The 27,147-nt window shown below is 34.7% G+C and overlaps 3 protein-coding genes across 5 annotated transcripts; 2 read left to right on the top strand and 1 right to left on the bottom strand.

Moving 5' to 3' along the window:
- Nucleotides 1-2,008: 2,008 nt before the first annotated feature.
- On the top strand, nucleotides 2,009-6,337 carry LOC132635345 (probable inactive shikimate kinase like 2, chloroplastic). Its single transcript, XM_060351703.1, has 8 exons — nucleotides 2,009-2,307; nucleotides 3,142-3,329; nucleotides 3,405-3,599; nucleotides 4,543-4,604; nucleotides 4,832-4,898; nucleotides 4,981-5,099; nucleotides 5,376-5,552; nucleotides 5,922-6,337. Exons 1-8 carry the CDS (start codon nucleotides 2,080-2,082, stop codon nucleotides 6,029-6,031), a joined length of 1,146 nt encoding a protein of 381 aa, XP_060207686.1. The 5' UTR covers nucleotides 2,009-2,079; the 3' UTR covers nucleotides 6,032-6,337.
- A 2,456-nt stretch (nucleotides 6,338-8,793) lies between these two features.
- On the bottom strand, nucleotides 8,794-16,967 carry LOC132635344 (inactive poly [ADP-ribose] polymerase RCD1-like). 3 transcript variants are annotated; one of them, XM_060351701.1, is made up of 8 exons: nucleotides 16,946-16,967; nucleotides 15,017-15,135; nucleotides 13,366-14,609; nucleotides 12,902-13,143; nucleotides 11,476-11,573; nucleotides 10,221-10,400; nucleotides 10,038-10,133; nucleotides 8,794-9,104 (listed from the first exon to the last, which is right to left on the bottom strand). In XM_060351701.1, exons 3-8 carry the CDS (start codon nucleotides 14,484-14,486, stop codon nucleotides 9,048-9,050), a joined length of 1,794 nt encoding a protein of 597 aa, XP_060207684.1. In that variant the 5' UTR covers nucleotides 14,487-14,609; nucleotides 15,017-15,135; nucleotides 16,946-16,967; the 3' UTR covers nucleotides 8,794-9,047. The 3 variants fall into 3 exon arrangements, with proteins under 3 accessions (XP_060207684.1, XP_060207683.1, XP_060207685.1); XM_060351700.1 differs by lacking the exon at nucleotides 16,946-16,967 and adding an exon at nucleotides 16,643-16,939; XM_060351702.1 differs by lacking the exons at nucleotides 15,017-15,135; nucleotides 16,946-16,967 and adding an exon at nucleotides 16,643-16,939.
- Nucleotides 16,968-20,865: 3,898 nt separating this feature from the next.
- Nucleotides 20,866-27,131, top strand: LOC132635343 (uncharacterized). The gene is made up of 5 exons (XM_060351699.1): nucleotides 20,866-21,059; nucleotides 22,869-22,951; nucleotides 23,816-24,408; nucleotides 25,932-26,040; nucleotides 26,650-27,131. Exons 1-5 carry the CDS (start codon nucleotides 20,988-20,990, stop codon nucleotides 26,684-26,686), a joined length of 894 nt encoding a protein of 297 aa, XP_060207682.1. The 5' UTR covers nucleotides 20,866-20,987; the 3' UTR covers nucleotides 26,687-27,131.
- The last annotated feature ends 16 nt before the right edge of the window (nucleotides 27,132-27,147 follow it).

Genomic DNA, 27,147 nt, shown 5'->3' with positions numbered 1-27,147 from the left:
ACATTTTTAATTTAGAACCATAAGATTTGAAAGTCTATCTTTATTTCTTAAACTCCATATAAAGAACGTGAAAAGTTCTACATGTCAAGTTCATAATCACAAGATTCAAAGAATATTTTATTATATTATACAAATTTTTAATTTAGAACCACAAGATTTAAAACTCTATCTTTATTTCTTAAACTCCATGTCTAGTCAAACGTAGACGCTTAAATTGAGATAGAGGGAGTACATCCCAAATGAAGGAAATGAAAGGACAATTAAAATACTGCGGACCTGTGGGGACTTAAAAAGTAAACACACAAAAGTTAAAAGTGCACAGAGGAAATAAATATGTGTTGGAGAATTAAAATTGAAGTGCATATATGTATACATGAGAATAAAATAAATATTCAGCAAAAACGTGAAAAGTCAAAAGTGAACAAGTAAAAATGCACGGAGGAAATAAATATGTGTCGGAGAATTAAAATTGAAGTGCATGCGTGTATACATGAGAAGAAAATAGATATTCAGTACTATGACATACATCCACGTGGGATTTACTAATTCTTAAAGAACGTGAAAAGTCAAAAGTGAACAAGTAAAAGTGCACGGAGGAAATAAATTTGTGTAAGAGAATTAAAATTGAACTGCATATGCCTATACATGAGAAGAGAATAAATATTCGGCAACAACGTGAAAAGTCAAAGTGAACAAGTAAAAGTACACAGAGGAAATAAATGTGTCGGAGAATTCAAATTGAAGTGCATACTTCTATACTTGAGAAATGAATAAATATTAAGTACTATGACATATTAGAAATGTCCATTTGAGATAGGGAAATAGTTGGGTAAAGCGTACAAGTTATATAACTTATGGTATAAGCATTCATTGCTGGTATAATCTGTGAAGCTTGGTACAGCTGTTTAAAGTTGTGTTCGTCCCTTTAAGGGACTTATATATAATAGAAATGTCAAAAGTCAAAAGTGAACAAGTAAAAGTGCATAGAGGAAATAAATTTGTGTAAGAGAATTAAAATTGAACTGTATATGTCTATACATGAGAAGAGAATAAATATTCAGCTAGAACACGAAAAGTTAAAAGTGAACAAGTAAAAGTGCACGGAGAAAATAAATATATTAAGAATGTAAAAAGCCAAAAGTGAACAAGTAAAAGTACATGGAGGAAATCAATTTGTGTAGGAGAATTAAAATTGAACTGCATATGTCTATACATGAGAAGAGAATAAATATTCAGCTAGAACATGAAAAGTTAAAAGTGAACAAGTAAAAGTGCACGGAGGAAATAAATATGTTAAGAATGTAAAAAGTCAAAAGTGAACAAGTAAAAGTGCATGGAGGAAATAAATTTGTGTAGGAGAATTAAATTTGAAGTGCATACGTCTATATATGAGAAGGGAATAAATATTAAGTATTATGACATATGTCTACATGAGATATAAAAATAATTGAATAAAGTATACAAGTTAGATAGCTTTTGGTACTTTTTCTATAAGAATGTAAAAAGTCAAAAGTGAACAAGTAAAAGTGCATGGAGGAAATAAATTTGTGTAGGGGAATTAAAATTGAACTGCATATGTCTATATATGAGAAGAGAATAAATATTGAGTTAGAAGACGAAAAGTCAAAAGTGAATAAGTAAAAGTGCACGGAAAAAATAAATATGTCTGAGAATTAAATTTGAAGTGCATATGTCTATACATGAGAAAGGAATAAATATTAAGTATTATGACATATGTCTACATGGATATAAAAATAATTGATTAAAATGTACAAGTTACATGAGAAAGGAATAAATATTAAGCATTATGACATATGTCTACATAGATATAAAAATAATTGATTAAAATGTACAAGTTATATAGCTTTTGATATAAATATTCACTGTGGGTATAATTTGAAAAGCAGTGGGTACAAGGAGGGATTGCTGTGTTCGTCCCTCCTTGGCACTTATTATTTATAAAAAAATAGAAAATTGTAATTCCATCAAACTAACAGGAGCTATCTGTAAAGTTCCAAAAAAAAAAAAAAAAAAAGCCCTACATTTCTTATCTTGTCCATTTTCAGAAGCAAAGCAAACATGGCTGCTTCTTCTTCTTCAGTGGCTCTCAATTTCCTGTACAGAAATCCCATTAAAGTTCCACTCTCAATTCTAAAGAATTTTCCTCCTTTCTCAAAACACACATTCCCACATATTTCGAGCTTTTATTCTGCTATTCCCCGTTTGGGCTGCAGCAATTTCAAGAAACTCAATCCACTTCACTGCAGTAATCTTCCTATTGCTTCTACAAATAACACTCAGTATGAGGTAATATTATGTTCAAGAATACTTTAATCATAGACCCTTTTGCCTGCTATGCAAATTCATCTTCTTTTGGGAACATTTTATTTACCTTTACTATTCACACTATCACCATAATGCTATCCTTGTTGTCTCACCTTTTGTCACTGTCCTATGCAACTTACCATTAAGTTCAAGCAAATACTAGATATTGATTTAGTCAATACTCCCTCTATTCCAAATTAGTTGTCATGTTTTGCTTATGGAGAGTCAATTTGACTAATTTTTAAAGCTAAATTGGATTATACCAACTTAATATTTTAAAATTAAAATTTAGATTGTCAAGAACTGTACGAAAAGTATTACAAGTCGCAACCTTTCTCATGTTAATTTGATGAGAAAACAAGTTTTAAAATGTTGGTTAAAATTCACATAGCTTGACTCTCGAGAAACGAAACATGACAACTAATTTGGGACCGAGGCAGTAAATTCCCTATATTTTGATGAATATTTGAAATAGTACCAACTACCAAACGTATCCTAAGTCTACGTGCAACTATTATTAATGTGTATCTTTATCAGGGAAGAATTAAGGAGCTGGCAGAAGAGTATCAGCATCCCACACCACACAGCAAGAAATGAACAGAACATGAAGTTTAGGTGCAAAATCGAGCAACCTAAAAAATGCATATTATATGTGAAAATTGCATTGATACTTTTGCTGACTATGCTTATGTTCTTTGCATTTGGTAGTAAACAATTAAGATAGTACAGCTCCCTGTTAACTTTTTAAATATAAATTTGCTCTTATTCAGAATGTATTAGCTTCTCTTACCGACCCAATTGTGAAATGTATTGCAGTTTTCTGATGGCTCTTCTGAGGTGGAGTTGAGATTAGAACTTGGGCAGGGAGATGTAACTCCGAAGGACATACATGTAGATGCAAATGATAGCTCATTAGCAATTAGAGTACATCAATCTGGAATCATTCGGACTCTAATGGAAACCAGTACTCTGTATGAGAAGATAAAGCCTGCAGAGACAATATGGTAAACATAAACGTAATATTACTGAACTTGTAATATCTTTGCGGAACACTTGCTTAAATAAATTGTGTCATGTAGGTACATAGATGAAGATCAATTAGTAATTAGCTTGAAGAAGCAAAACTCTGAGTTGAAATGGCCTGACATTGTGGAGTCTTGGGAGTCCCTGAGTGCTGGAATTACACAACTCCTTAGAGGAACATCAATATACTTAGTTGGGGAATCAACTGAAATCAACGAGAGGATTGCTCGAGAACTGGCTGTTGGACTAGGGTATGTTCCTCACTTTCTTGAGTAAAAGCTAATGCTACTACATTTGAGAGAGCTAAAGGGTATGAGCTGGCATCCACTGTGTAGCCTTTCTTTTTCTTCTTTTTTTTTTTTCTTTTTTTTGATAAACGTGGTGTCATGGCCAACTTGTGTACACCTCGACTAATTCCACGGGATACCTGCCACCTCCCACTAGCAACAAGTAGCAGATAACTCTATCCACCAAGGCTAGGACAAATGGGAAGAAATAACCTTTCTTTTGTTAATATCTAACCCTCAAATTCAGAAGAACTTGGCAAAAAAACGCTTCAAATATATGCCTCCCTCCAATAAATAGAGATTTTACTTCTTTTTTTAAAGTAAAGTAAAAAACTTTCTTCACCCTGACACCAAAACTAAGGATGTGCTTTCAAATAAATGGAGATTTTACCTTAATAGAGATTTCGCCTAAACTCCATTTCAAAGTATGTTGAACCCGCTTTGCCTACATTTGGTATGCCATATGTCAGGAGCAAAGCTACAAATCAGTCGACTGGTTTGGCAAAACCCAATAGCTTTACCCATGCTTTGTATCTGTGGTTAAAAAACTATTTATTATGCATAAATAATTTATTTAAAACCCAGTAAATTGGCTTCTCTAGAAACCAGAACCGATGAACTCAAAATACTTGCTCCCCCTCTGCCATATAGTAGTCCTTTTTCACCAAACCTATGCATAAAGATATATATGAATCACATACACAACCTGTATAATGATTTTTTCTAAATATCAATTTTTCACTTGACAAAAGATATGGATTAGTTACCATTTTCCTTCGTCCACATTCACGTTCGTCCTTTTATATTAAATTACGCCATTTCCTCTTTACTCTTCACCCTCCGGATTCTTGCTTGCTGCTTTAGTCAAGATCTTCTAAAAACTTTGTTCAACTCTTATGGTGGTTAGGTACACTCCACTTAGTACAAAGGAGCTGCTAGAAGCATATGCCAAACAATCAATGGAATCATGTGAGTTGCATCCATTTTTCTCTTCATAGAAGAAGATAACTGTCGCTAAACGATATGTTTACAAGGAAAGACAATAGAAAATGAAGTGTCTACAAGGAAGATCAGAATTGTCATAACTGCACAATGATAAAGCAAATAACTAGGGCAAAAGATAAAGCAAATATTGGGTATCCCAATTTATTTTGAACATTCTTTCCTTTATTTAATTGTTCTCTAACCAATTCCAGGGGTTAATGAGGAGGGGTCTGATGCAGTAGCAGAAGCAGAAAGCGCTATACTAGAGAGTCTGAGTAGGTATTCACTTTGTCTTGTATGTCTTTACTCATTTCACTTGGTACTGGAAGTAGAAACATATTATATTTGATTCTTGTTTTAGCCATGCCCGTGCCGTTATTGCAACCTCGGGAGGGAAGGGAGGTGCTGCTGGTAGAGTAAACAAATGGAGGCATATTTTTTCTGGATTCACAGTATGGCTTTCCCTTTCTCAAGCCACAGGTTAGGAAACTAAACTCTCTCTATCCTTCATTTGCGTGTACAGTATGTTTTACAAGTCACGTCTATTGTTTTATATTGCTCTTTTTTGTCCGTACATGTGTTTCCAGTCCCTTTGTGTTTCAATAGTCTAGGAGTGACTACATATTTATTTTTAATAAATTGCCAAGTGCACCACTAAGTTGTAATGGAATTATGGTATGCTTCTCAAGCTGCTTCTCATCTAATATAATTTTTGTTGTGTTTCTTAAGCTGGTCTTTGTTTGATATCAATTTCAGATGAAGAATCTGCGAAAGAGGAAGCAAAAAGGAACATGCAAGATAGTGGTCGAGGTTACTCTAATGCTGAAGTGGTAGTCAAGCTCGGAGGTTGGGATCCTAACTATTCAAAAGCAGTAGCTCAGGCTGTTCTCAGTGCCCTTAAGCGCTTAATTTTGGCAGATAAAGACCTTCCAGGTACACTTCATTTCATGGCAACGGTTTGTCGTACACCTAGCTCTTCACAAATGATCTTTGAGTGTATTACGGATAGGCTTATTTTGTCTCCAAAAGGCAGAAAAGGGAAAAAATTTCCATAAACTAGATGCTGAAAGTGCTTTCACAAGTGTAATGATTTAAATATGTCAGTATGTTGAATAACCTTTCTTGATATTTCCTTCCATAACTTTGTTCATAATGCACATGATAATATATACAACTAACCTGACAATCATCATTGCACACTAATGTTGTAGCATTATAAATAAAGAGACTTTTGCCTTGACATGAATTGGAAATTGGTACAAGCTTATCATCTTATCGGTATTTTGTTCTTCTGTTCTGAAGGAAAAAAGAGTTTATACATAAGGTTGGGCTGCCGAGGTGATTGGCCAGACATCAAACCACCAGGTTGGGACCCGTCAAGTAGCCCTGATGTGTCTTCTCCCTCCTCATAGAAGAGTCAGAGTGTAATGCATTTAACTGTAACTATTTCTCTCACCTTTCCCCCTTGTATTTTTTTTTGTCAATGTATGATATAATTAGAAATTTTCCTCCTGAGGGCATCAAATTGGATGCTGTCCATATTCTTTATGTTAATTGAAAAATAAGACTTTGGCTTTGCTCCGACAAAGACCAATTGATTATCTAGAATGCCCTTAGAAAACTGTGGTTCACACAAAGGCCATTCATTTGAAACCAGTTTCCATTGAACGGTGTAATTGCTATGGAGAAAAGAAAATCTCTCTCAATATGTTTGGTTAGCTCAAGTGTTAAGAAATTATCTTTTCCTCGTTCCCTAGCATCTATGTTGCTCAGACTCTCCAAAAATGTTGCCGCACTCGTGTCAGATCCTCCAAATATACACTACATTTGGAGGATCCGACATGCACCCGTCGATAATTTTGAAGAGTCCGAGCGACATAGCCTAGCATATCTAGGGAAGTCATTTTTGGTATTTTGTTAGTTCTTTCAATTTATCTGTATTAGCTATTTACTCGTAACATTAAGTCCCCGTGGTTAACTTTTCTTTTTAGGCGTCAATTTGATGTTTCTTTTTGTTCACATATTTAAAAGGGAAATTGGAAAGAAAAAGAAAAAAAACTCAATTGAGTAGATGCTGCTGAACTTTAAAAAAGCAGCATTACAGTCTGAATTGTAACTTTTTGGACATTGACGGACTGTCATTTTTTTGCACGGATTGCCCTTCTTTTGGGTGGTCTTTAAAATTTGCAACTCATATTTGTGATCTTTAACTTATGTCGCTCATATTACTGGTCTTTAATTTTTGCCCTTCGCGCTGCAACCCTGAGCTTTCACGCAGAAATCATAAAGTTTTGGGTTCGAACCCCCGCTCAAGCATAAATTAAAAAAAAAAAATTGTCGCGTGTATGCCGGACCCGTCATACACTTGTTAAGGAATTACCAAAGTTATGTTGGACCCGGCATACTCATGTCTTATGGGCAGATTTGGCATAAGTATGCCGGGTCTGGCATAACTTTGGTAAATCCTTAACAAGTTTATGCCGAGTCTGACATATTTATGAACAAACTTTTAATGGGTAAACTTTTAGTTAAGCCTTAACTAAAAGTCTTTTCCTAGTTATGCTTTATAGGGCAGACTTTTAGTTAAGGCATAGCTAAAAGTATGCTCCATAAGGCATAACTAAAAGTATGCCCTATAAGGCGGAACTTTTCCTTAAGGCATAACTAAAAATTTGTCTTATAAGACAAAGTCTATGTCTTAAGGAAAAGTTATGCCTTATGGGGCATACTTTTAGTTATGCCTTAACTAAAAGTCTGTCTCATAAAGCATAACTAGAAAAAAATATTTAGTTAAGGCTTAATTAAAAGTTTACCCATAAGTATGCCGGACCCGGCATACTTATGCCAAATCTGCCCATAAGGCATAAGTATGCCGGATCCGGCATAACTTTGGTAATTCCTTAAAAAGTGTATGCCGGTGGAGACATAGCGAGATTTAAACTCTACCTTGCAAATTTTTTTAAAATTTTTGATTGAGTGAGAGTTCGAACCTGGAACCCGTGGGTTTTAGCCGAAGGGCAAAATTTAAAGATTTCAAATATGAGGGGCAAAATTTATTGACCACCCCAAAAGAAGGGTACGAATTGCCCTCGGGCTGTCTGCACGGAGGCTTTTTTCTTTTTGTCCTTATTTTGAGCTATCTCTATCTGGCTCATCAATATTTTTCCGTTGAAATGGAATTTGCAGGATTGGCCTTCGCTGGGGTGATCTTTAATTTTTGGCCCTCAAATTGTCAGTCTTTAATTTTTCCCCCTTTTGAATTGAGCTAAGATTCGAATCCACAACCTCGGATTATTAGGCGTTGGACAAAACTTAAAGACCACCAATTTGAAGGGCAAAAATTAAAGTCCCCCCAAATGAAGGGCAATCCGCGCTAAAAAAAAAAAAAAAAAAAAAAAGACATTATTTGGCTCATCATTTTAAAATTTAATCCAATATAGCATAGACACGTACAGAATTTATGGGATAAAATGAATTACCTTCACGATAACATTACAAAGCATTTTGCGTACCTGTGCTAAAAGCTTTGATGGAAACATGAAGAATGATCAATACTTGATATACATTTAACTGGTAAAGGAAAAGCTAATACCAAAAAGCATAACACAAGGGGTGCAAGAGTAAAGATATTAAAGTGGTTTGGCACTCCTAGTCAACTTTCATTCTAAATGATATGCACATTTGAGCGGTTGTATGAGTGTCAACTGTTCGAGGGAGTACAAAACGAGTTTGTCAATTTTGCACTTTCAGTTCATACATATTCGTTCAAACTACTAAACCCCTAGTTGTATCATTCATTTGGGAGATAGCCCGTTCCTTCAAAAGAGAATTAGCCCAAAACTACTACCGCATTACTGAACCTCCAAGATTTAAAAGTTTTTTTTTTTTGGGAAGCGAACTATAAGAACGTGACGCCGCAAGTAAAACAAAACACCATGGAGGCGAGCTCAGATTATGCATCACGAATCCCAAATGATAAATTGCAACCTCAAGCCTAATAGCGGCTTTAATATAATGCCCCTCTCCTTTTTTTATACAATGTCTATGTTTTACCATTATTTTATTCTCTTCAGGGCTAGGGAGGAGATAACTAGCGCTCTTGTAACTTCTGCCACCTAAAATCAATCTTATGCTCTTGAAACTTCTGCCATGCACCAATTATTGCCATCACAAATAGGAGAGAATGAAAGTCGCACATAGAAGAACAGAAAGGGTACGTTTTGACACCACTGCATCTAATGACCATATGTTCAACGAAATTCAACCTACATTAACACCCAAGAACAAATAAAAGACAAGCCAAAGAGAAGACGACGACAATGCATTGATCGTTAAAGATGGAACTCTTCGCTACCAAGCAGAAGACCACCTTTCTGGTACAGCCTCAACAAAAACTCTCACCGCTCAGCACACCTTTCTGGTACAGCCTCAACAAAAACTCTCACCGCTCGGCACACTCGAAGAGCACGGAGATGTGGAAGGCACCTGCAAACAAAAGGACAGACTTTTTACACCTCAAAACCCATTCTATACAATTCATTCAGTAGCCTAGCAGTTTAGGCATATGTATAAGCACTGATCCTTTTTTTTTTTTTTTTGCTGTCCTTATCTTTTGTAATGCTTGCATCTTGTTGATGCCATTAGTGAAACTACTTCACTAAAAAGGATTTTCTTAGGAAGAGGAGAGTATCATAAATTCTTTCCTCCAATAGGATATGTGGAAAAATAGGCCTAACATTATCCCCACAAGTGGGTTAACATGGGATAAGACATACAAACTTTACATGACTTCCCTTGTAGTGACGCAAGATTAGAGTTTATCATCAGAAGAAATGTTTGTTCAATACATGGACAATATACCAGTTGACATGCAAGTCCTACATAAATGCAATTACATTAAGGCGTCTATCTAATCTAGCGTTTAGATTCTAAATTATCTAAAGATTTTTTAAAATGACCACACTTGTTTTGATGTTAAGATAATTTCATCCATTAGCAAATAGTGGATCAGTACTAATACAAGAAAAGAATTCCATCATGCCTTTCTGTAATCCACCCCTGAACTTATGAGCTTTCCTGTTATGATGATATCACATCAGTATGAAGTTCACTTCTTGAAAGATAAAAAAGTGAAACATAATGGAGACCAAAATAATAGTTCAGCCACAACAAGGGTATTTTAAAATTTAGAGGATAGATTCTTGGACCAAAATGAAATATAAAACAAACAAATACATGTGACAACTAAACTTTTTTGAGTGAAGTATGTTGCTTACTAAGAGCAAACCATTTCGTCCCACTTCTCTTAAACCCAAAATTAATAGATCAATTTGAGACAAGTGCACTTGTCAACAAACGCCCCCATCTAAGTACCAAACTACCGAATTATATATGGATCAAAGCACATTCCGATCATACCTTGCATTGAAGATTGGTCACAGTAGACTTCAATAATTGATCACCCACTATCAATCTCAGCTTTTTAATGAAATCGTTCCGGGAAATTTTCTTGCTCTAAGAAAAAGACGGAGGAGAGAGATTCAGGGAGCAGGAACAAAGTTAAAAAGAAAATTGTTACACACAACTGACAACACAACATACCCTGAACAAGTCATAGTGTGCATGAACCAATTTCATATCTTTGGGAGAGACTTTAGCTGAAATAGCTCCAAATAACATAGAGAAAGGCATCCAGGGCGATTTGGGGGCTTTATTTCTACTCATACCAACATCATGGGATTGCTGTAGGTTGCTTACAAACTGATATTGCTGACAATTTCCCTAATCGCATAAAACAAGAAGTGTTAAAGAAAGACTATTAACTTAATAGGCCAAAATCCAAGGAAATTCCCATGCTTCTTTGCACGTGAATGATAAAATTATTAAACTAAATGACAAAAATCAAGCAAACATGAAATGACTTGTTTACCCCAAAACCTCTAACACTAAAAGAAGGTGGAGGCTGAAAATAGAGAACATCTTTTGACTAGGTTGTTTGTTATAAACACGCAAAACTGCCTTGCCACCTAATAGTTTCTGCACGTAGATATGCTATGCAAAGCAATTGCATCAACAATTTCATTAACATGTCCACATCAACGTATGTCACAAGCCAAGAGAGAGAAATTTATCACCCAGATTGCTTCTTATTTTGTCAAGATATCTTCATGCCAAATGCTCCTTTAGCTAAAACTTGCGAACAGTCCCTCACTGGGAACTACACCCTTCGTTTATTAATCCAGACTCCGAACAATCAACTAAAAGAACGGAACAGGAGACTAGATCATTCTCGTTCTTCCTACAATTAAGATTACCGTAAGCGAGGAAATCAAGTGCAACCATGCTTGACATCCAAACATTTCTGCTGACAAAATGATCAAAACTATAGAATTCAGACATTCTTTTTTTGAGTAAACTATAGAATTCAGACATTCTCTAAGAAGCTAACTTTAATCCACTTCTTACAAGTTCGCCAGGGTCTGTCTGTGTATGAACATTCATATATAGGCGAAAATCTGCGATGCTGCAAAGCCTTCAAACATCATATTGCAACTTCTTGTGCGGACCCGCGGCAAAATATACAATCTCAAGTTAAAGCTCAGTTTCTGAAGAGGAGAGCACAGAAGGTACCCACTGAAGCAATCAACTTGTGCCAAGAGAAGCACTTCATGTTGCTCCATATTGATGTAGTAAGGCAAATAGGACACATGTTAGTTACCTTTCCCTCAAAATATTTTTTGTTCACCTTATAATATTAGCAAAAACAATAACAAAGACAATTTCTCTTTTCTATTTTCATCACGCTACTGTGGGAGGGGATCAGGTGGAATGAGGGGCAAGTCGAATGAAGGATTACCAATTCTATAGGCAATTTATTCAAGTCCAACTGCTCTTCATATCCCTGAGAAGTAACTCCGGAGACATCAAGCCTACTTTCTTCCTTTATTGGAGCCCCTGGGGAAACAAAATGCAAACTCAGAGCCACTTCTGAGATTAGATTGGCTAAACAAACTCTACCAGAAGTAAAATGTATTTGAACCTGAAGATTACTCATTCAGCACGCCAACCATCAGTAAGAGGTAATAAAGAAATTTGAAAAGCATAAATATGATCGGCACATTAAACTGACATAAATTGTTCTGTGACTAATCTTTTTTTTTTTTGCCTAGGATAAATAAAACAAAATGTTATGCTGTAAAAGAGGTTGAAAATCTTATCTATCTACTTCAAATGCCTTTGAGCAGTGAATTATATGATTGCAATTTTCTGTCTCTTCTAATCATTGATAAGCTATTCCTACTCGAGAACCTTCTCCACAATGATATAAAAGTTTATATGTATCAAAATAATGCGTCATGCTTAACGTCCTGAAGAGCCCATAAAATATCAATGACGTATGCCAAAAGCCCCACAGACATTTTAACAATGGCATATCACAACCCAATTATCCCAAAAAGACACCAAACAGGTTGATCTGTGGTTTCCAAGCGATGTTCCATCAAATGCTGTCTTCAGCAGTTACAAATATTTTTTTTAAATTTAAAAAAAAAAAACAAAAAAAACAAAAAAAAAGAATTAAGCTAATCATAAGGATGATCCTCAGAGCATAAATAGTTTAGAATCAAGATCATTCAATGTGAGGCACTAGAAATAGAACAACTACATAACAAGTCTAAGAAATATATGTCATTGTCATATTGACCCCAATCCTTCAACTTTAAATGTGGGGAAAGTGGCAACACAACCTGATAATTGTTATGAAAGTTAAAGAGTTATTTACTTTACAAAAACAAAATTATAGAGTTGCACCTCATGTTTTTTTGATAAGGAGAGTTGCACCTCATGATAATCATTACAAGGATTCAAATATGTGTTCAGAACTTTTCTCAAGGAGCAAATATCTCAAAAACCCCTCTTTATATAGCAGGTAAAGTTAAGAGTAACCCATAACATGATCACCAAAGCAGTGCGAATCCAATTTTAATATGTTAGTTGATAAAGCATAGTAATTGTATTTATAATGTAAGTTTTAACAGGTCCCCAAATGTAGAATTAACAGATACTTTTTAAGTGATTTCACAGCTAAAACGAGAACTGAAACTTCTGTTACTTTGAAGTCTGAAGAACCGGAATATTCAAAATAACAGGAAATGGTGTAGTTTCTCTTTAAGGAAAGGTGCGACATACTTAAGAGTAATTAACAGTTAATACATTCTTTAGTTTCATACTAATCATGATACTCTGACAATTAAATGTACCGAGAAAAGGAGATAAATAGAGACCTTCTGCTCCTGAAGACATCCTGAAGCTCACAACATACTCCGGATATATGTGTGTATTCATATTCATATTCCAAACAGTATAATAAGTAGGACTCTCCAGATCATCAACACCACTATCATATTTCTCATTGCTCGGATGAGATTGCTTAGAGCCAAAATGCAAAAGTTCTTCATTGCCCAAAATGACACGACAAAGCACCATGTAACGAACTCCATTTTCGTCAATATCACAGCCAGCAGCACTGATAAAGAGGCAAAGAAAAAACGAAAATAACCACAAAGATTAATGAACTCCATTAAGCTACTGCATAAATTTCAAAACAGTTCTAAGAGCATGATTTTTTTTTATTATTTTTTTTTTTTTAAAATCTGGTAACATTCTAAAAGGTTGGATATTGAAACTCCTAACAATAATGAAGAAATCATCAATAAAAATGATGTCACAATACAAAGTATTATCCAACCTTTTAGAGGCACAGTCCTGTGCAAAGAGGTGCACTCCGACTCCAAGATTAGTCTTCTGTCTAGGTACCCCATGCGCAAGGCCATAGTTCATAATTGTGGATATTACCTCTTTGGAAGCGGCAAACCAAGCATAACGGACATTGGAATTTCCGCGATACTTTTGGGTTATCTCAACCTGCTTCTCAAACAGTTCCAAGCGATTTTTCATATATTTACTTGAGCATTGACTAATTTCGACTATATCCACCTTATGAATGGTATTCATTCCCTTAACAAACATAATTTTAACAGATTCTGCATCCACCAACTTTAGAGTATCTTCTAATTTAGAAGACCGACTTTCCTGATTCTGTTGATTTTCTGCAACTATTTCCATTTTAGTATCTGATTTTTTATCACCAGCAAATTCTTGATTATCTTTAAAAGGATAAACTTTAATCCTTTTAAAATTAACATTCGACTCTTCCACGCATTCTTCGAAATTGCAATTGTTCTGTCCATTAAAGTCTATGTCAAGATGCAACTTGATTTTAGTTGCCCTATCCGGCTCAGCAGCACTGAATTCTTCAGTTCTCTGTGAGTGGATTGCAAAGTTGTCATGCGTTTTACAACTGACAAGACGTAAATCGGGGAAGAAACAGCCACCTGCTTCGTCTATCCAGCCAATAGGTTTCTCTAAACCAGTTACCAGATTTACCTGAACCATATATAGAATATCAAGTATTACATGAAAGCCACCAAAGTTCACCTCAATCACAGCCTTCTTTGCACGGAAGTCCTCTTTAACTATACGAACAATATCTTGAGGGAAATCATTCCATTCACCATTCTGATGAAATAAAACACGTTGGGGCAGTCCACTTTTCATGAAATTTGAGTAGTTCTTAAGTATCGACTTCCTGAGATGTGATCGGCAATCAGACTCACCGTCTACAGTCCTTTTCCTCTTCCCAAGCTTGTTATAAAATGAGCTACAGTTTGATTGAAATGATAGCTCATCAAGCTTCTCAGTGCCAGCTCCAACTATATGTGCCACAAGCTGAGATGCTACTTTATTTCTTGAGTAGACTGCTGCTGTCCTACGGCCATTATCTAAAACTTTAACCCAGTTTGACTCCATTTATCTACAGGCAACTACAATTTACAAATCACTAACTGAAAGACTAAATCCTAGATTAGTATAGCACCGGTCTGCCATAATAAATTTCTGAGAAGCCATGTCATGGAGAACAAAATGCAAAACCTGGCAAGAAAAAGAAGGCAAATAGAAACTCACTCATTCGAGATAAAATGGACAAGAAATCTTTTCATATGAACATCACGATACTCAGCAAATAACAGAACATGTCATAGTTCATAAGCTACAAAGCTAAAGTAATCTAAATAGACTAATACCAACTGAATGATCCTGAACTACTCAAGCAAATGAAGCAATAGAGGTAAATTTCATACTTTTTGTGAAATAGAAGTAAATTACACATTAATTTGTGAAATAAAGGTAAGTTTCACACTCCTTAATGCATCTGATTTGGTGAGTTTCACACTCCTAAATGCATCTGATTTGGTGTCAGATTTATTTACTTCCCGTCAGTGTGAACATCTCTCCCTAAAAAGCCAGTAAATTATTTATTGTAACTTTGAGAAACCTACCAAATTCTGCAATGAGTGGCCATCTCGGCAGAAGCTCGTTGTCACCATAATGTTTGTGTAAAGTCAACAAATTTTCCTTTATACAAAGGTCACTTAGAGGCTAATCTAATTCACCTCCGCTGAAAACATAAATTTTGTTAGTATTGGTAGATCAAAAAATATGACATATAAATGCTGAAATATAAATTTCCGGATATAAAGAAATAACTAAGGAAAACAGAATTAAGGGCTATCATTATCTTTCTAACAAGAAAATCAAGATTAGCATTAGCATTACCCTTCAAATCTCTCACTTACATTCAGCTAATATTAAACAATGAACAGTCACCCAGAGAAACAGCTACATGACCACTCCGTGTTTTACTCCGGTTTTTTTTTTTTTCAAAACCTTCTGGAATGGACCTTTAATTAAGCAAACATGTAACCACAAAAATTGAACTACAACATGCGTGCACGCACGAGGACACACACATATATATACATTTATGTATATGTACATATATACACACATACACATATAAATGTATACACATACATGTATATGTGTGTATATATATATATGCACATACACACACACACACACACACACACATATATATATATATATAAAAGGACCCAAAATTTGGATTTCGAAGGCTTGTTCAAAAGAAAAAAAGACGTCAGATCCTCAAATCGAGAAATTCAACGTTTATCACACTTATTCCGAAGCGGGAAGTTATATACATATTTATATATATATATATATATATATATATATATATATATATAAATATGTATATCTATATATATACGAGGGAGACTATGAGGGACCAAGGTTCAAATCCCAAAAGCTAGGTAATTTCTTCACACTTCATGTAACAATAGACACTATACAAGCTTTTGTGGAGCTACGGCATTGCTAAACTAGGTTAGCATCATTGTCATTTAATTCTTAAAAATGCATATTAACAATTAGGTGAAGTAACTCTTTAAGTGGTCAAATGCCTCTATATAAAAACATTCTTCTCTTCCTTACTCGTACTACTCCCTCCGTCCCAACCCTAACATGGCAAAGTTTAAAACCAAAAAGTCAAAGGGCATTTTAGTACATTGCACACATCTTTAATTTAGAAACACAAGATTGAAAAGTATCCCTTACTTCTTAAACTCCGTGTCCAGTTAAACTAAAACACTTAAATTAGAATGGAGCAACAGTACTTCCTTTCCTCAACAAATTAGACACACAATCCACATGTCACACAAACAAGTGTCTTCAAAATTAACTATTTGGCTCAAATTTACAAATCTAACCCTCAATTAATTAAAACGTAATGGTTTAAAAGCAAATTTCAACTTAAAAAAATCAAAACAACGCTAACCTTCTCTCCAATGATTTATCATGCCACAAATAAAAATCCAGCAAAAATTCAATTCAATTAATCATGAATTATTTAACAACCAAAAAGTACAAAAAAATCCATAAATTAACAATAAAATCGGGAAAAAAAATTATCACAAATTAATTCCAGGGAAAAAAACAAAATCCGAACAGATCTACCCAAAACAAAGCAAATCGAAACAAATCAGTTCAGATCCAAACAGTAAACAGTAAAAAAAATAGTTTTACCATGTTTTTAACAGATATACCTTTCATTGATTAAACGCCGTCGTCTTTGTTGTATGAAGAAGTAAACGATAGAAGAGATAACTGAGGAGAGGAAAACAAAGCGGCGTAGATCACGAGACGACGGCGTTTAAACGGAGACAAGGGTTTACTCGATTGCTTGTGAAATTCATCAAACTAAATTATTAGAGAAAACATTTATAGTTTCTGAGAAAATAAATATTCAACGCGTTGAATATTTAGAGTTGTAAGTTGCTTGGGGAGAAAGAAAGAGAAAATAAATAAAATATATTTGGAAGGAAAGAGAGAAAAATCGGCGACATTACCTTGCAGCTTCCATTATTGAAAGCCTGCTACCTATGTAACGGGTGTTTAGGTGGGTGAAGACAAACGATGTCGTTTTGATATTGAATACATGCAAACGATGTCGTTGTATGTGTTTGTCGTGTTGGATACTTTTTGACCTTTTGTTAGACTGTTGAAAGGTCTTTTCACATAATTTAATTGTTTGATTGAGACCAAAAGATATTCCCAACAACAGCCCGTGAGTAAATATAAAAAGTAGTTTCCTAACAAAACCTAGCAATATTACAAAATACTTTTCTTTATTTCACTAAAGTCCCCTAAAGTACTTAAAAATTAACCGCATAATATTAGAATGGTAATGCATAAATTGAATAATGCTTTGAACAAAAAAAATCAAATTGAATAATGCTTTGAACAAAAAAAAAAAATCAAATTGGAGCCTTAATAAAAATAGAGAACATATATATATATCGCAATGAGCAGAGATAAAAATATTTGATACTACTAAGTTACTTGTTAAACAGGTCTTAGGATATGGTAGAATTTGTACCGGGAATTTGCTTTTATATGTTACACTGAAAGTTTAATCACATTTCTCAAAATATTTCAGCTTTAGTCTAAAGAAGCGAACTTCAAATAACTACCATTTATTCTTTTCACATACTATGACTACTTTTCGGTGGCAGACAAGATGAAGGGAGCGAGGCTGAGATGGTTCGGACATGTGAAGAGGAGGTGCGAGGATGCGCCAGTAAGGAGGTGTGATAGGTTGGTTGTACTAGGAGTTAGGAGAGGTGGAGGTAGGCCGAAAAAATTTGGGAGAGGTGATTAGGCAAAACATGGTACAACTTCAGCTGCGAGAATTATGGTAGAAAGTTAGTAGGTAATTAAGTGTAGTCGTCTTCTGTGTGGGGAGGGAGGGAACTGAATCCGGAGAGTTCCACCCCCCCCCAACAAATCCCCCCCCCCCCCCCCCCCCCCCCACCTTCTATTTATCCTTTAGTAGTAATATTCAGCCATTGCGTAGTTTTCTATTCCTGGAAATTTATTACCATCTATTACCGGTAGTAGTTTGTATTTTGTTATTATGTATCTTGATATTTTTTTATTTTTTTTTCCTAACATTAATGTGCCAGGTACATTTCTGAGCCAAGAGTCTATCGAAAACAGTCTCCCTACCCCCACAAAGGTGAGGGTATTAATCTGCGTATATCCTACCCTCCCCAGATCCCACTTGTGAGATGATACTGGGTTTGTTGTTGTTGTATACGATGACTACTTCTATTACATTTCTTTCTTTTTCTTAACACACTTGATTTTCCTATCACCCACTTTTGAATTGAACATAAGCAAACTGATTAATAAAGATGGTCAAAAATATATAAAATGCAATAATATATTGAATGAACTTTTCAGCACCATTCATTTTACGACGCTGATAAAGACGATAACAATAAAGGTTATTTTGAATGGCATTATTGGAGTCAATCACTCATTTGCTAACTTTAAAAGCATAAATAAGGGATTTGATCTTGTTGGTTCTTTTAGGAAGGGTGTTTGGATTGACTTATTTCAAGTGTTTATTGACTTTTAAACTCTTTTCTATTTTTTGTCGTGTTTGAAAAAGATTTTTAGGCCAAAAAAATATAAAAATAAGTCAAAATTCAAAAATTGAATATTTCAACTTATGACTTTTAAATTTTAACTTATAAACATTTTTTATAAAGCTAATTCTAACACCATGGGAAGCGGAAGTCTCAAATCTAGGGGTGTCAAAAAAATATGAAAAATCGACCGAACCTAACTACACCAAATCGATTTATAGTGTTTTTTCAATAAAACCGTGAATTTTTATTTAAGCTTATAACCGTCCTGAACAATTAGGATGGCCTTTTAAATTTATACAAAAAATCGAAAATTCCTAAATCGAATAGCCTTACATGTATGAAATATATTTTATATATTACAAATATTTTTAATTGAATATATAAATATATTTTATAAGTTCTGTTTCAAATATAAAAAATAATTTTGGCCACTAAATTTTGGGCCTTTATTTGATTGGATTTAGTTTCAAAAGGATACCTTATATACATAGTCATACGGTCATAGATGTAAATGATTTAAGTAGGCATTTTTAGTTATAGTTAGCACTAAAAGAAGTTTACCTTTATCTTGGTCTCCTCTACTATGTTGTTTGATGTATATGTATCAAATTCAAGCTGTGGTTTCTGCGGCCTACAAGCTAATGTTTGTTTTGGCTCAATTCAACATTGTTGTCTTTGACAAATTATTCTTCTCCCTGGTCAATCAGTGAGGTTTCATGTCGCAATGATGGCATCATTGTTGTCTTACTACTTGATATAACACATTTCAGTTCAATTACTTTGTATAGTTTTTTTAATAACTTTTACATTAAATATTTCATAAGAAACAAATAGAAGCTTTATTTGATGGTGTACTACAAATAAGTTTGTGGAGGTTTGTGCCGTTACGTTTTAATGATGGTATATTTTTATGTGACACTTTAAAATTAAAATAATCGAAAATTAACCGAACCGTACCGATATCAAAAAAATCAAAATAATAAAACGGTCTCGAAAAATCTAATTTTAATTATATAAAATAAAATAACCTAAAAATTAAAATGATATAATTTTTTTAAAATAACCAACCAAGCCGTCCACTGACACCCTACTCAAATCACATGGGAATCCACTGATGAAAATGTGCAACCCAATAAAGTTCTCAGAGCATGAGTCACGACCATTGGACTTTATGCTTGTAAAAAGAAATCTATATTATATTGAAGCAAATGACAAATCAACATAAATCTTTTATAGCGAGGATTTTATTATAATGGGTGGAATTTTAAACTTTTTATTTGAAATTCATTTTGGCCAATTCACAACTTAAGACCTTTGGTTTAGAGTAATTTTTTTTTTTTTTTTTTTTCAGTTTCATGAAAGATTAAAGTTGTGAACTAGCAAAGCCTAATTTCAAACTCAAATGTCATTCGGTAAGTTTGAAGTTAAACTTTGACACATTCTAATTACATACCTCTAAGGTGTCATTTGTTATGATTGATATAGGTTTGGGATAGTAAATTTTTAGTACCATCTTGTTACTAATCTTGAAATAAGTTATCTCAGATTAAAAATAGTACCGGGATAAGATATCTCTGACAGAGGGTGAAATAACAATCCCACGATAAAATAATAAAAATAACAAAAATAGCCTCAAGATCCCTCAAATCATTTTTCTACTAAATAAGATGGAGGGTCCTTTTATAAGAAAACATATTTTTCTTAGAAATTTTGCAATGCATATTACTTTTAATATAATAAACTAAACAATCAATAAGAAATGATACAATATAATTAATCCTAATATAACTTGTCTTTAAAAAAAAAAGACCCCTAAAGCTTGAAATTTAAAACTACGACTTTCAACTTTAGTCTTGCAAGTTTGAATTTATTTAAGGCATTAAACTTTAAATATTTTGTAAACTTTGAATTATTTTTTAAACATGAAAGGGTCAAATATACCCCTGTGCTATCATAAATCATTCAAATACTCTCATTACACTTTCGGTCCAAATATACTCTACCCGGTCACGTCTAAGCTCAGAAATACTACTGTATAATTTATGGGCAAAAAGTTCAAAAGCCTTTAATCCTTATTTTCAGGTGCTAATATATATAGTTAAGAGCCTTTTTGGATGGACTTATGTTTATAAGCTCTAAACAGCTTATAAGCTAAAAAAAAAAATAAGTTGGGTTAGTCTAACTTTTTTTTTTTAACTTATAAGCTGTTTTCAGCTAATAAACTGCTTTAAATAAGTTAAGTCAAACGGATCCAATTATTTTTTTAAGCTTATTTTAAACACAAAATGACTTTAAACTGGTAATCAAACGCTAAAAAAAGCTGAAACAATTTATAAGCAAATGCAAACGGGCTCTAATTCATGTTTGGTATAGGCCAAGAGAGTAACAAAGTTAAACCCTTGCAAAACGCAGCTTAAACCCTTTTGCTGCAACACTCATCGAGTAGAAAGCGAAAATGGGGAAAGATGATCTGTGGGATGATTCAGTCCTCATCAACGCCTTCAACGATGCTGTATCCAACTACAAGGTATTCTATATATGCATGTGACCTCTATTTTCATTTTTCTATCTTTGGTTTTCAACACTTGTGCTCTTCTACTGAACCCGAACCCGTAATTTCTAGGTGGATTAGTGATCTAATTATTCGCATTCTTTCTCTACTTTCTTGCTATATTTTTGGCAAATGAAACCCAAATGGAGCGGAATAGAGGATTCATTTAAACTACTACCGGTTTTTGAATTGAGGGTAGCTGTTGTTATGGTATTACATATACAAATTGCTTGATTTTTCTTTCTTCCCCACATATCCTTTCACCATCATGAAAGAGCACAATACTTGCTTTTGTCTGTTTACGAGAATTATGCTTCAATTCTTGGCATTATGGAAGAACATTTAAGAAAACCCCTTTTTTGGTTTTCCTTGTTAGTATGGACTACCAACAAGGCTAGAGTGTTGATCTCATTGTATGTGGGAAGAAAAGGAACATGGTATGTGATACTGAAGGAGGTTTACTTATGTAAGACTGCCATTTGGTCTTGATGACGGTTGTTTTCGGGTCATCTCGTGCATGCTTCGACTATTCCATTAAGTACCTGCTAACACCTACTAATACCAGGTAACTTCCCATCAAGGCTAGGGCAGATGGAAGGAAATCCCTTAGCATTTTCAGGTTAGGTTTGTGTTGTTAGCAACGTGGTTAATTTATTTTAGGATGGAAACTTTTTTTGCTTGACAACTTTTTGGTATTGACCTTTAGTCTTGCGCAAAGATCTGTGCAATTGGATATTGTGACGAGATTGGAAGCACTAAGTTGGACAAGGAAATGATATTTGCATGAGGACCCATTGTATATAACTTGTTATCGTGCTTTCATTTATTCGACTTTGGTTTCTAGTATATCAAGTGGTTAGGGGCTGAGTTATGGTGCTCTCTGCTGCTCATGTTACTGAAATTATCGTTCTCAAGTGATCAGTGTATAAGATATGACAGGGTAGATAAAATAATAGAAGCGATGTGGCTTCCGTTATATTGTGTGTAGGAGTAGCACTAGAGAATTGTGTAGTGCTGGAATATGGAAAAGAAGAAGGAGGGATGAAGAGGGGGAAAATGTTGCTTTCTGTAACCAAAGTGAAGAAAGCATTTCCTGCAAGATATGTACTAGAGAGCAACGCTCAGTGATGAAGTTCTTTTAAAGTACTTTTTAGGGAATAGGGAACTACTCCGACAAATAGTCCCGTTAAAAGAAACTATCAAGGATGTAGTTCATTCTATTTACTATGTACTAGGTTTGAGGATGTTATGAGAGATGGTGTCTTTATCTGAGCTTAAGTAGAAGTTTCCAGGGTGCATCTTCCATTTTGCAGTCTGTTTTCACATGTGTAGTTGGTATACTAGTTTCTGTTCTGTCATTCGTACTTAAAATCGTGTTGAGCCCGAATTTCAAATTTCGTTTGTTTTTATCTCTGGGATGCTGGATGCGACAGTTGAATAAAGTATCTTGGCTCCCCTTTATCCCCCCTTTTCTGTTCCTTCTCCTTCATGATCATCATCCCAGACATCCTTTTGACTCCACTGCTGTTTTGCATCTGCCATAATCTTTTGACTCCTCCTAACTTCCGTAGCTTCCATACAGCCTGCTTTCTCTCAATCTTTCCAAATCAATCTTCATTCCGACTCCTTCCATAAAGAGAGTCAAATTTAAGTGACAACTGCTATTGCAAAGAGCCTAGAGGCAAACACAATACTTGTTTACTGATTGTTTTCATTTCTTACTCGTTTTTGCTTTCTAAGAAAATTTTGTATGTTTCTCTTGATGTTCTTCTTTCTAATTTCCAGATTATGCATAGTAAAGGAGCCAAACTTAGCAGCAAAGAGGAGAATTTGGCAGCTCTTGATGACCGAAGCAATGAGCTTAAAAGGTTCATTCATGATTCGAATAGAGTGATATATCTTTTTATTTCCTCTTCGAGCTATTTTAGTGGCTAAAAAATTAATATAAAGGAAAATGCTACTAGCTGCGAAGACTTGCACATCTAGCCAATTGGAAAAGCTTGTTTTTTTTTTTGTAACTCTTTTTATATCATTATTCTTTTATAAATTGATGCATCTTGATTTGTCTGTTAGGAGTTAATGCTTTCTGCTAGGATGTCAACTTAGAGCTATGTTAAGTACTTTTTACTCTGCCTTCCTAATAGGTGGCTGATTAAAGTTCTCACATGTCTGCTTGGTAGACTTATAGGTCAGGTATCGATCTTTCTGATGATTTATTATAGCAATAAGTTGCTTCATATGCCACAACGTCCCCTGTTTATTGCTTTATTATTAAACGTTATCGTCCTCCCTGTAGCCATTTTGTTTCTTTTGGTTTGCTTCGCATGTGCCAACCTGGGTAGTAAATATACAGAGCTATCTGTCTGACCCAATTTATGTCAAGGAGTTCGGAGTACGAGGGTCAAAACACTTAATTTAGACTATGAATTCGAGTACGGATTCTTCAAATTTTTAAAGTAAATTTTACATATTTGAAAACTACAAGAAAAATACTACAAGTTAACATAGCTAATGATTCAAAGTATTAAAAAAAAAATTGAAGAAAATTGTAGTCAAAAGAAAAAACTATTTGACTCACCCAACTGTAACACCTTCACATAAAATGGTACGGGGGGGGTACTTCTTTTGATAAACCTTTTCAAGTTACATCAGGAAAACAATCATTTAATTGTTTGGAGACTGACATTCTCCATGATTCCTCTGTGTTTTGTTTCTTTCATGTGTGGATGAAGCAATGGGGAGGGAGATGATAACAGCAAAGTTGCACCAGATACCACTACAGAAACGGGGGATGCAAGCAACCTTCCATCAGTAAAAGAAAATTCCTCTTTTGAGGCAGTTCCTCCTGAAAACCATACTGGTCAACTGAATGAGCAAAACACCCAGGATAAGGGCTTAAAGAGCGTCAGTTCACAGAGTTTAGAAGATTACAACCATTTACTGTACAAATATTATGAACTTGAGGATCAAAGGCAAAAGATTTTGCAGCAACTTAACCAGTTTGGCATCTGGGGTGATCAAAATTCTGGTTCTGCTTCGCAAGAACATCAAGCTTATGCAGCCCAGACTTCATATCCAGCAGAATCCTCTTTTTACTGCCCATATGGATGCCAAAGTTGGGTGTCTCCATGCACCACATCACCTTGTTGTATGGGTGGAAATCAGGATGACAAACCATGCGATGCTTCTTTACAAAGTGTTCAAGAAAAGAAATCTCCTCAAAACCCTAATCTGGTTAATATAGCAATGGGAGCTGCAGAAAAAGCACTCTCCTCTTTAAAGCAAGCTTCTAACACGGCTTCACTGAATTCATTTGCAAAGCAAGGTGAGTAGCTCTCTGGATATTTGAGTGCATGCCTGTTTCTATTTATGTCTAGGGTGTAATGTGGTAGTGACTGGAAGATCCTTGCATTGTATATAACATAATGAGGTGAAATGAAATGCGGACAAGAAGAAGACAAAGGTGGATTAAACAGTAAGAGATTTGCTTTAGGAAGTTCACAATGAAAAACCTTCTATCAGTAGAAGGCAATATTTCAGTATCTCAGTGTAGCAGGGCAATCGAGAAACACTAAGTTCATTGATGCTAGGTCCTGCTATACTGAATATCATCTATCCTCATCCCGTGAGGTTGGCATGCGTGTTGATGACTTACTTTGGGAGAGAACAAAAGAAATTGTGAGACTGAGATATACACATACATCCCAATAAATCATGTTAAGATTAAGTTGATTTCACATACAAAAATGTGTCAAACTTTTTGGGACTAATTAGAAAGGGAAGAATGTCACATATGATGGGGCGGAGAGAGTATTTTTTCCATCTTAGCTCGCAAATATAACACTACTTGAGCTGCAGCTGACAGATTTCTGACATCAGCACTAAAGCTTTCCTTTCTTAGTTGTTCCACAACTAGGAAATATAGTTCACAAGTTGATAGCACTCCTTTCTTGAATTTCTTGTTGGTCATAACTATATTTTACTTCAATAGGCTTGTGAAACTGGTTTATACAGAGATAGACTGCAGTTCGAATTGTGACTCCAAGGTTCAAAACCAATTTTCTCTGTCCAATTCTTAGTTCCTTTAGATGAACGGAATGAACTCCTAAGTCCTGCCTAGATACTTTGGTTTGGAGACCTTTCGGTAAACAATGTCTATGGGAAACAAATTTGTTCTCAACTCTTACATTTATAAGGAATCAAGGAAAGAGCAGACCCTTGTATAGTTTGAGGCTTTGAGCTGAAGTCATTGATCTTCTTTCTACCTGCAAGTAGAATTCACTGCAAATTTATGAGGTCAGGATCATCTTCCGTTTATGCAAATGGAAAATAACTTTACTGAATGTAGTGAAATTGATAACCGACTTAGCTGGTAGCATAGGTATCAGGACGGAAAAAACACCTAAAGAAATATCCTAATTTTTCTCTCGCTTTGTTGATATTCTGGGACTTTTTCTCTAATAAATATTAAGTTTGATGCTCCTGGCCATAATTTAGCTGGCATGACAGATTTCTTAGATTTGTTTACACTTGTTTAATTTGAAAACCACCTTTTATCATTTGCATAGGAGATAGTACTTTATTTTATTTGAGCAAGTAAATAGTTTATTAATGACCAAAAAAAGAAAAGGGAAACACCCCATATATGAGAGATGTGAAATTGAAGAGATGAGAAAAAATATGAGTACTGCTAGGAGCACCGGTATCATATTATAAATGAGGATCTCAAATGTGCTACAGAATTTGAGAAAACAACAAAAAGTCCAATATGATGTGAGAAAGAACTTTCAATCTCTAAAATGTCCTTCTATTCCTTAAAAACTTTTGTTTTAATTATTCTAATTTCAGGAAAACAAATAGAGATGAACCCTGTTGCAGCAGAGAAAACTGAAGGCTTGGAGACGGATCTAACGGAAGTGCTGAATGCATGGTACTCTGCAGGCTTTTACACTGGAAAGTAAGTTTATGTGAAGTGCGATTCTTAAATGGATGATCTGATTTTCTCCAGTGTTCTTTTTTGTCGGAACTGGTAGTTAACGCCCCGAACTCTTGCAAATGTAGTAACTTAATGAAAACCTAAATTTTCTGGTTGAAGTTAAAATGGATCCATATCATCTCTTCGGTTTAGTCTGATAAAGATTAGCTGCATGTAGTGTTCACTTTGCTGGCCAGTAGAGACAAAATATGGTGGGTGATATCTTCTCATCTGCCTAAGATTTAGTGGGTAGAGTTACCTCGTACATCTGCTGGGCGGAGGTAGTGGAATAGTCGAGGCGTGTCCAAGCTGGTCAGAACACCAGTGTTATCAAAAGAAAAAAGAAAAGTGTTCGCTTGATGGAACCTTTAAATGCACCAGTGTAAGAATTCCAGGTGTAGGTTAAAGGTAGACGACAACTGCTATTTTAAAGTGTTTTAATACTATATCTTTTCTGGCGTGAGTATTTGAAGTGCTCTCATAGCAGGTTTCGAATAATGTTCATTAGAAGATAACATATATTAGATTATTGGTGTTTCCTTTTTAGTTAAGATTTCTAGCTCAGCCCCTGACTTTTTGGATGTGATGCAGGTATCTTTCTGAGCAATCAAACAAGAGAGATGGTTAACTTTGTACTGTTTGAAATGGAAATCAAATGTTGCTGCTCTGTAGTTACCATGAAATATTGTTCACTTGTCACTGGCTCTTGTAACTTGGAAGCGATACCGAGCGTGCTGCTGTCAAATTGAGAAATATGTTTAGCCAAGAAAAAGAATCATGCATTAATGTTACCGAGACCTTTCGTATAGATGTTGATGTACAGCACTTCTGGTAGGTCGACATTTAGAAATATTGACGTGACGGTTCTTTTTTGGGATCATCTCGTGTAGTAGAAAGTTTTGCTTATCGATTTTAGTCTATCACATAAGATAATATCATAACATATATGATTTTAGTACTGCGTGATCTTCACAAAAAGGTGTAGTAAAGTACTTTATCAATTAAACGCACCTTGTTCAATGATGAATATTTGGTAGTCATATGGCTATATGGAAAGATACATTTGAAGTTCACATTGGAAAGATAGAC

The sequence above is a fragment of the Lycium barbarum genome, chromosome 4 (assembly GCF_019175385.1).
Source record: "Lycium barbarum isolate Lr01 chromosome 4, ASM1917538v2, whole genome shotgun sequence".
NCBI classification, from domain to species: domain Eukaryota; kingdom Viridiplantae; phylum Streptophyta; class Magnoliopsida; order Solanales; family Solanaceae; genus Lycium; species Lycium barbarum.
This window is presented reverse-complemented; position numbering and strand designations above follow the sequence as displayed.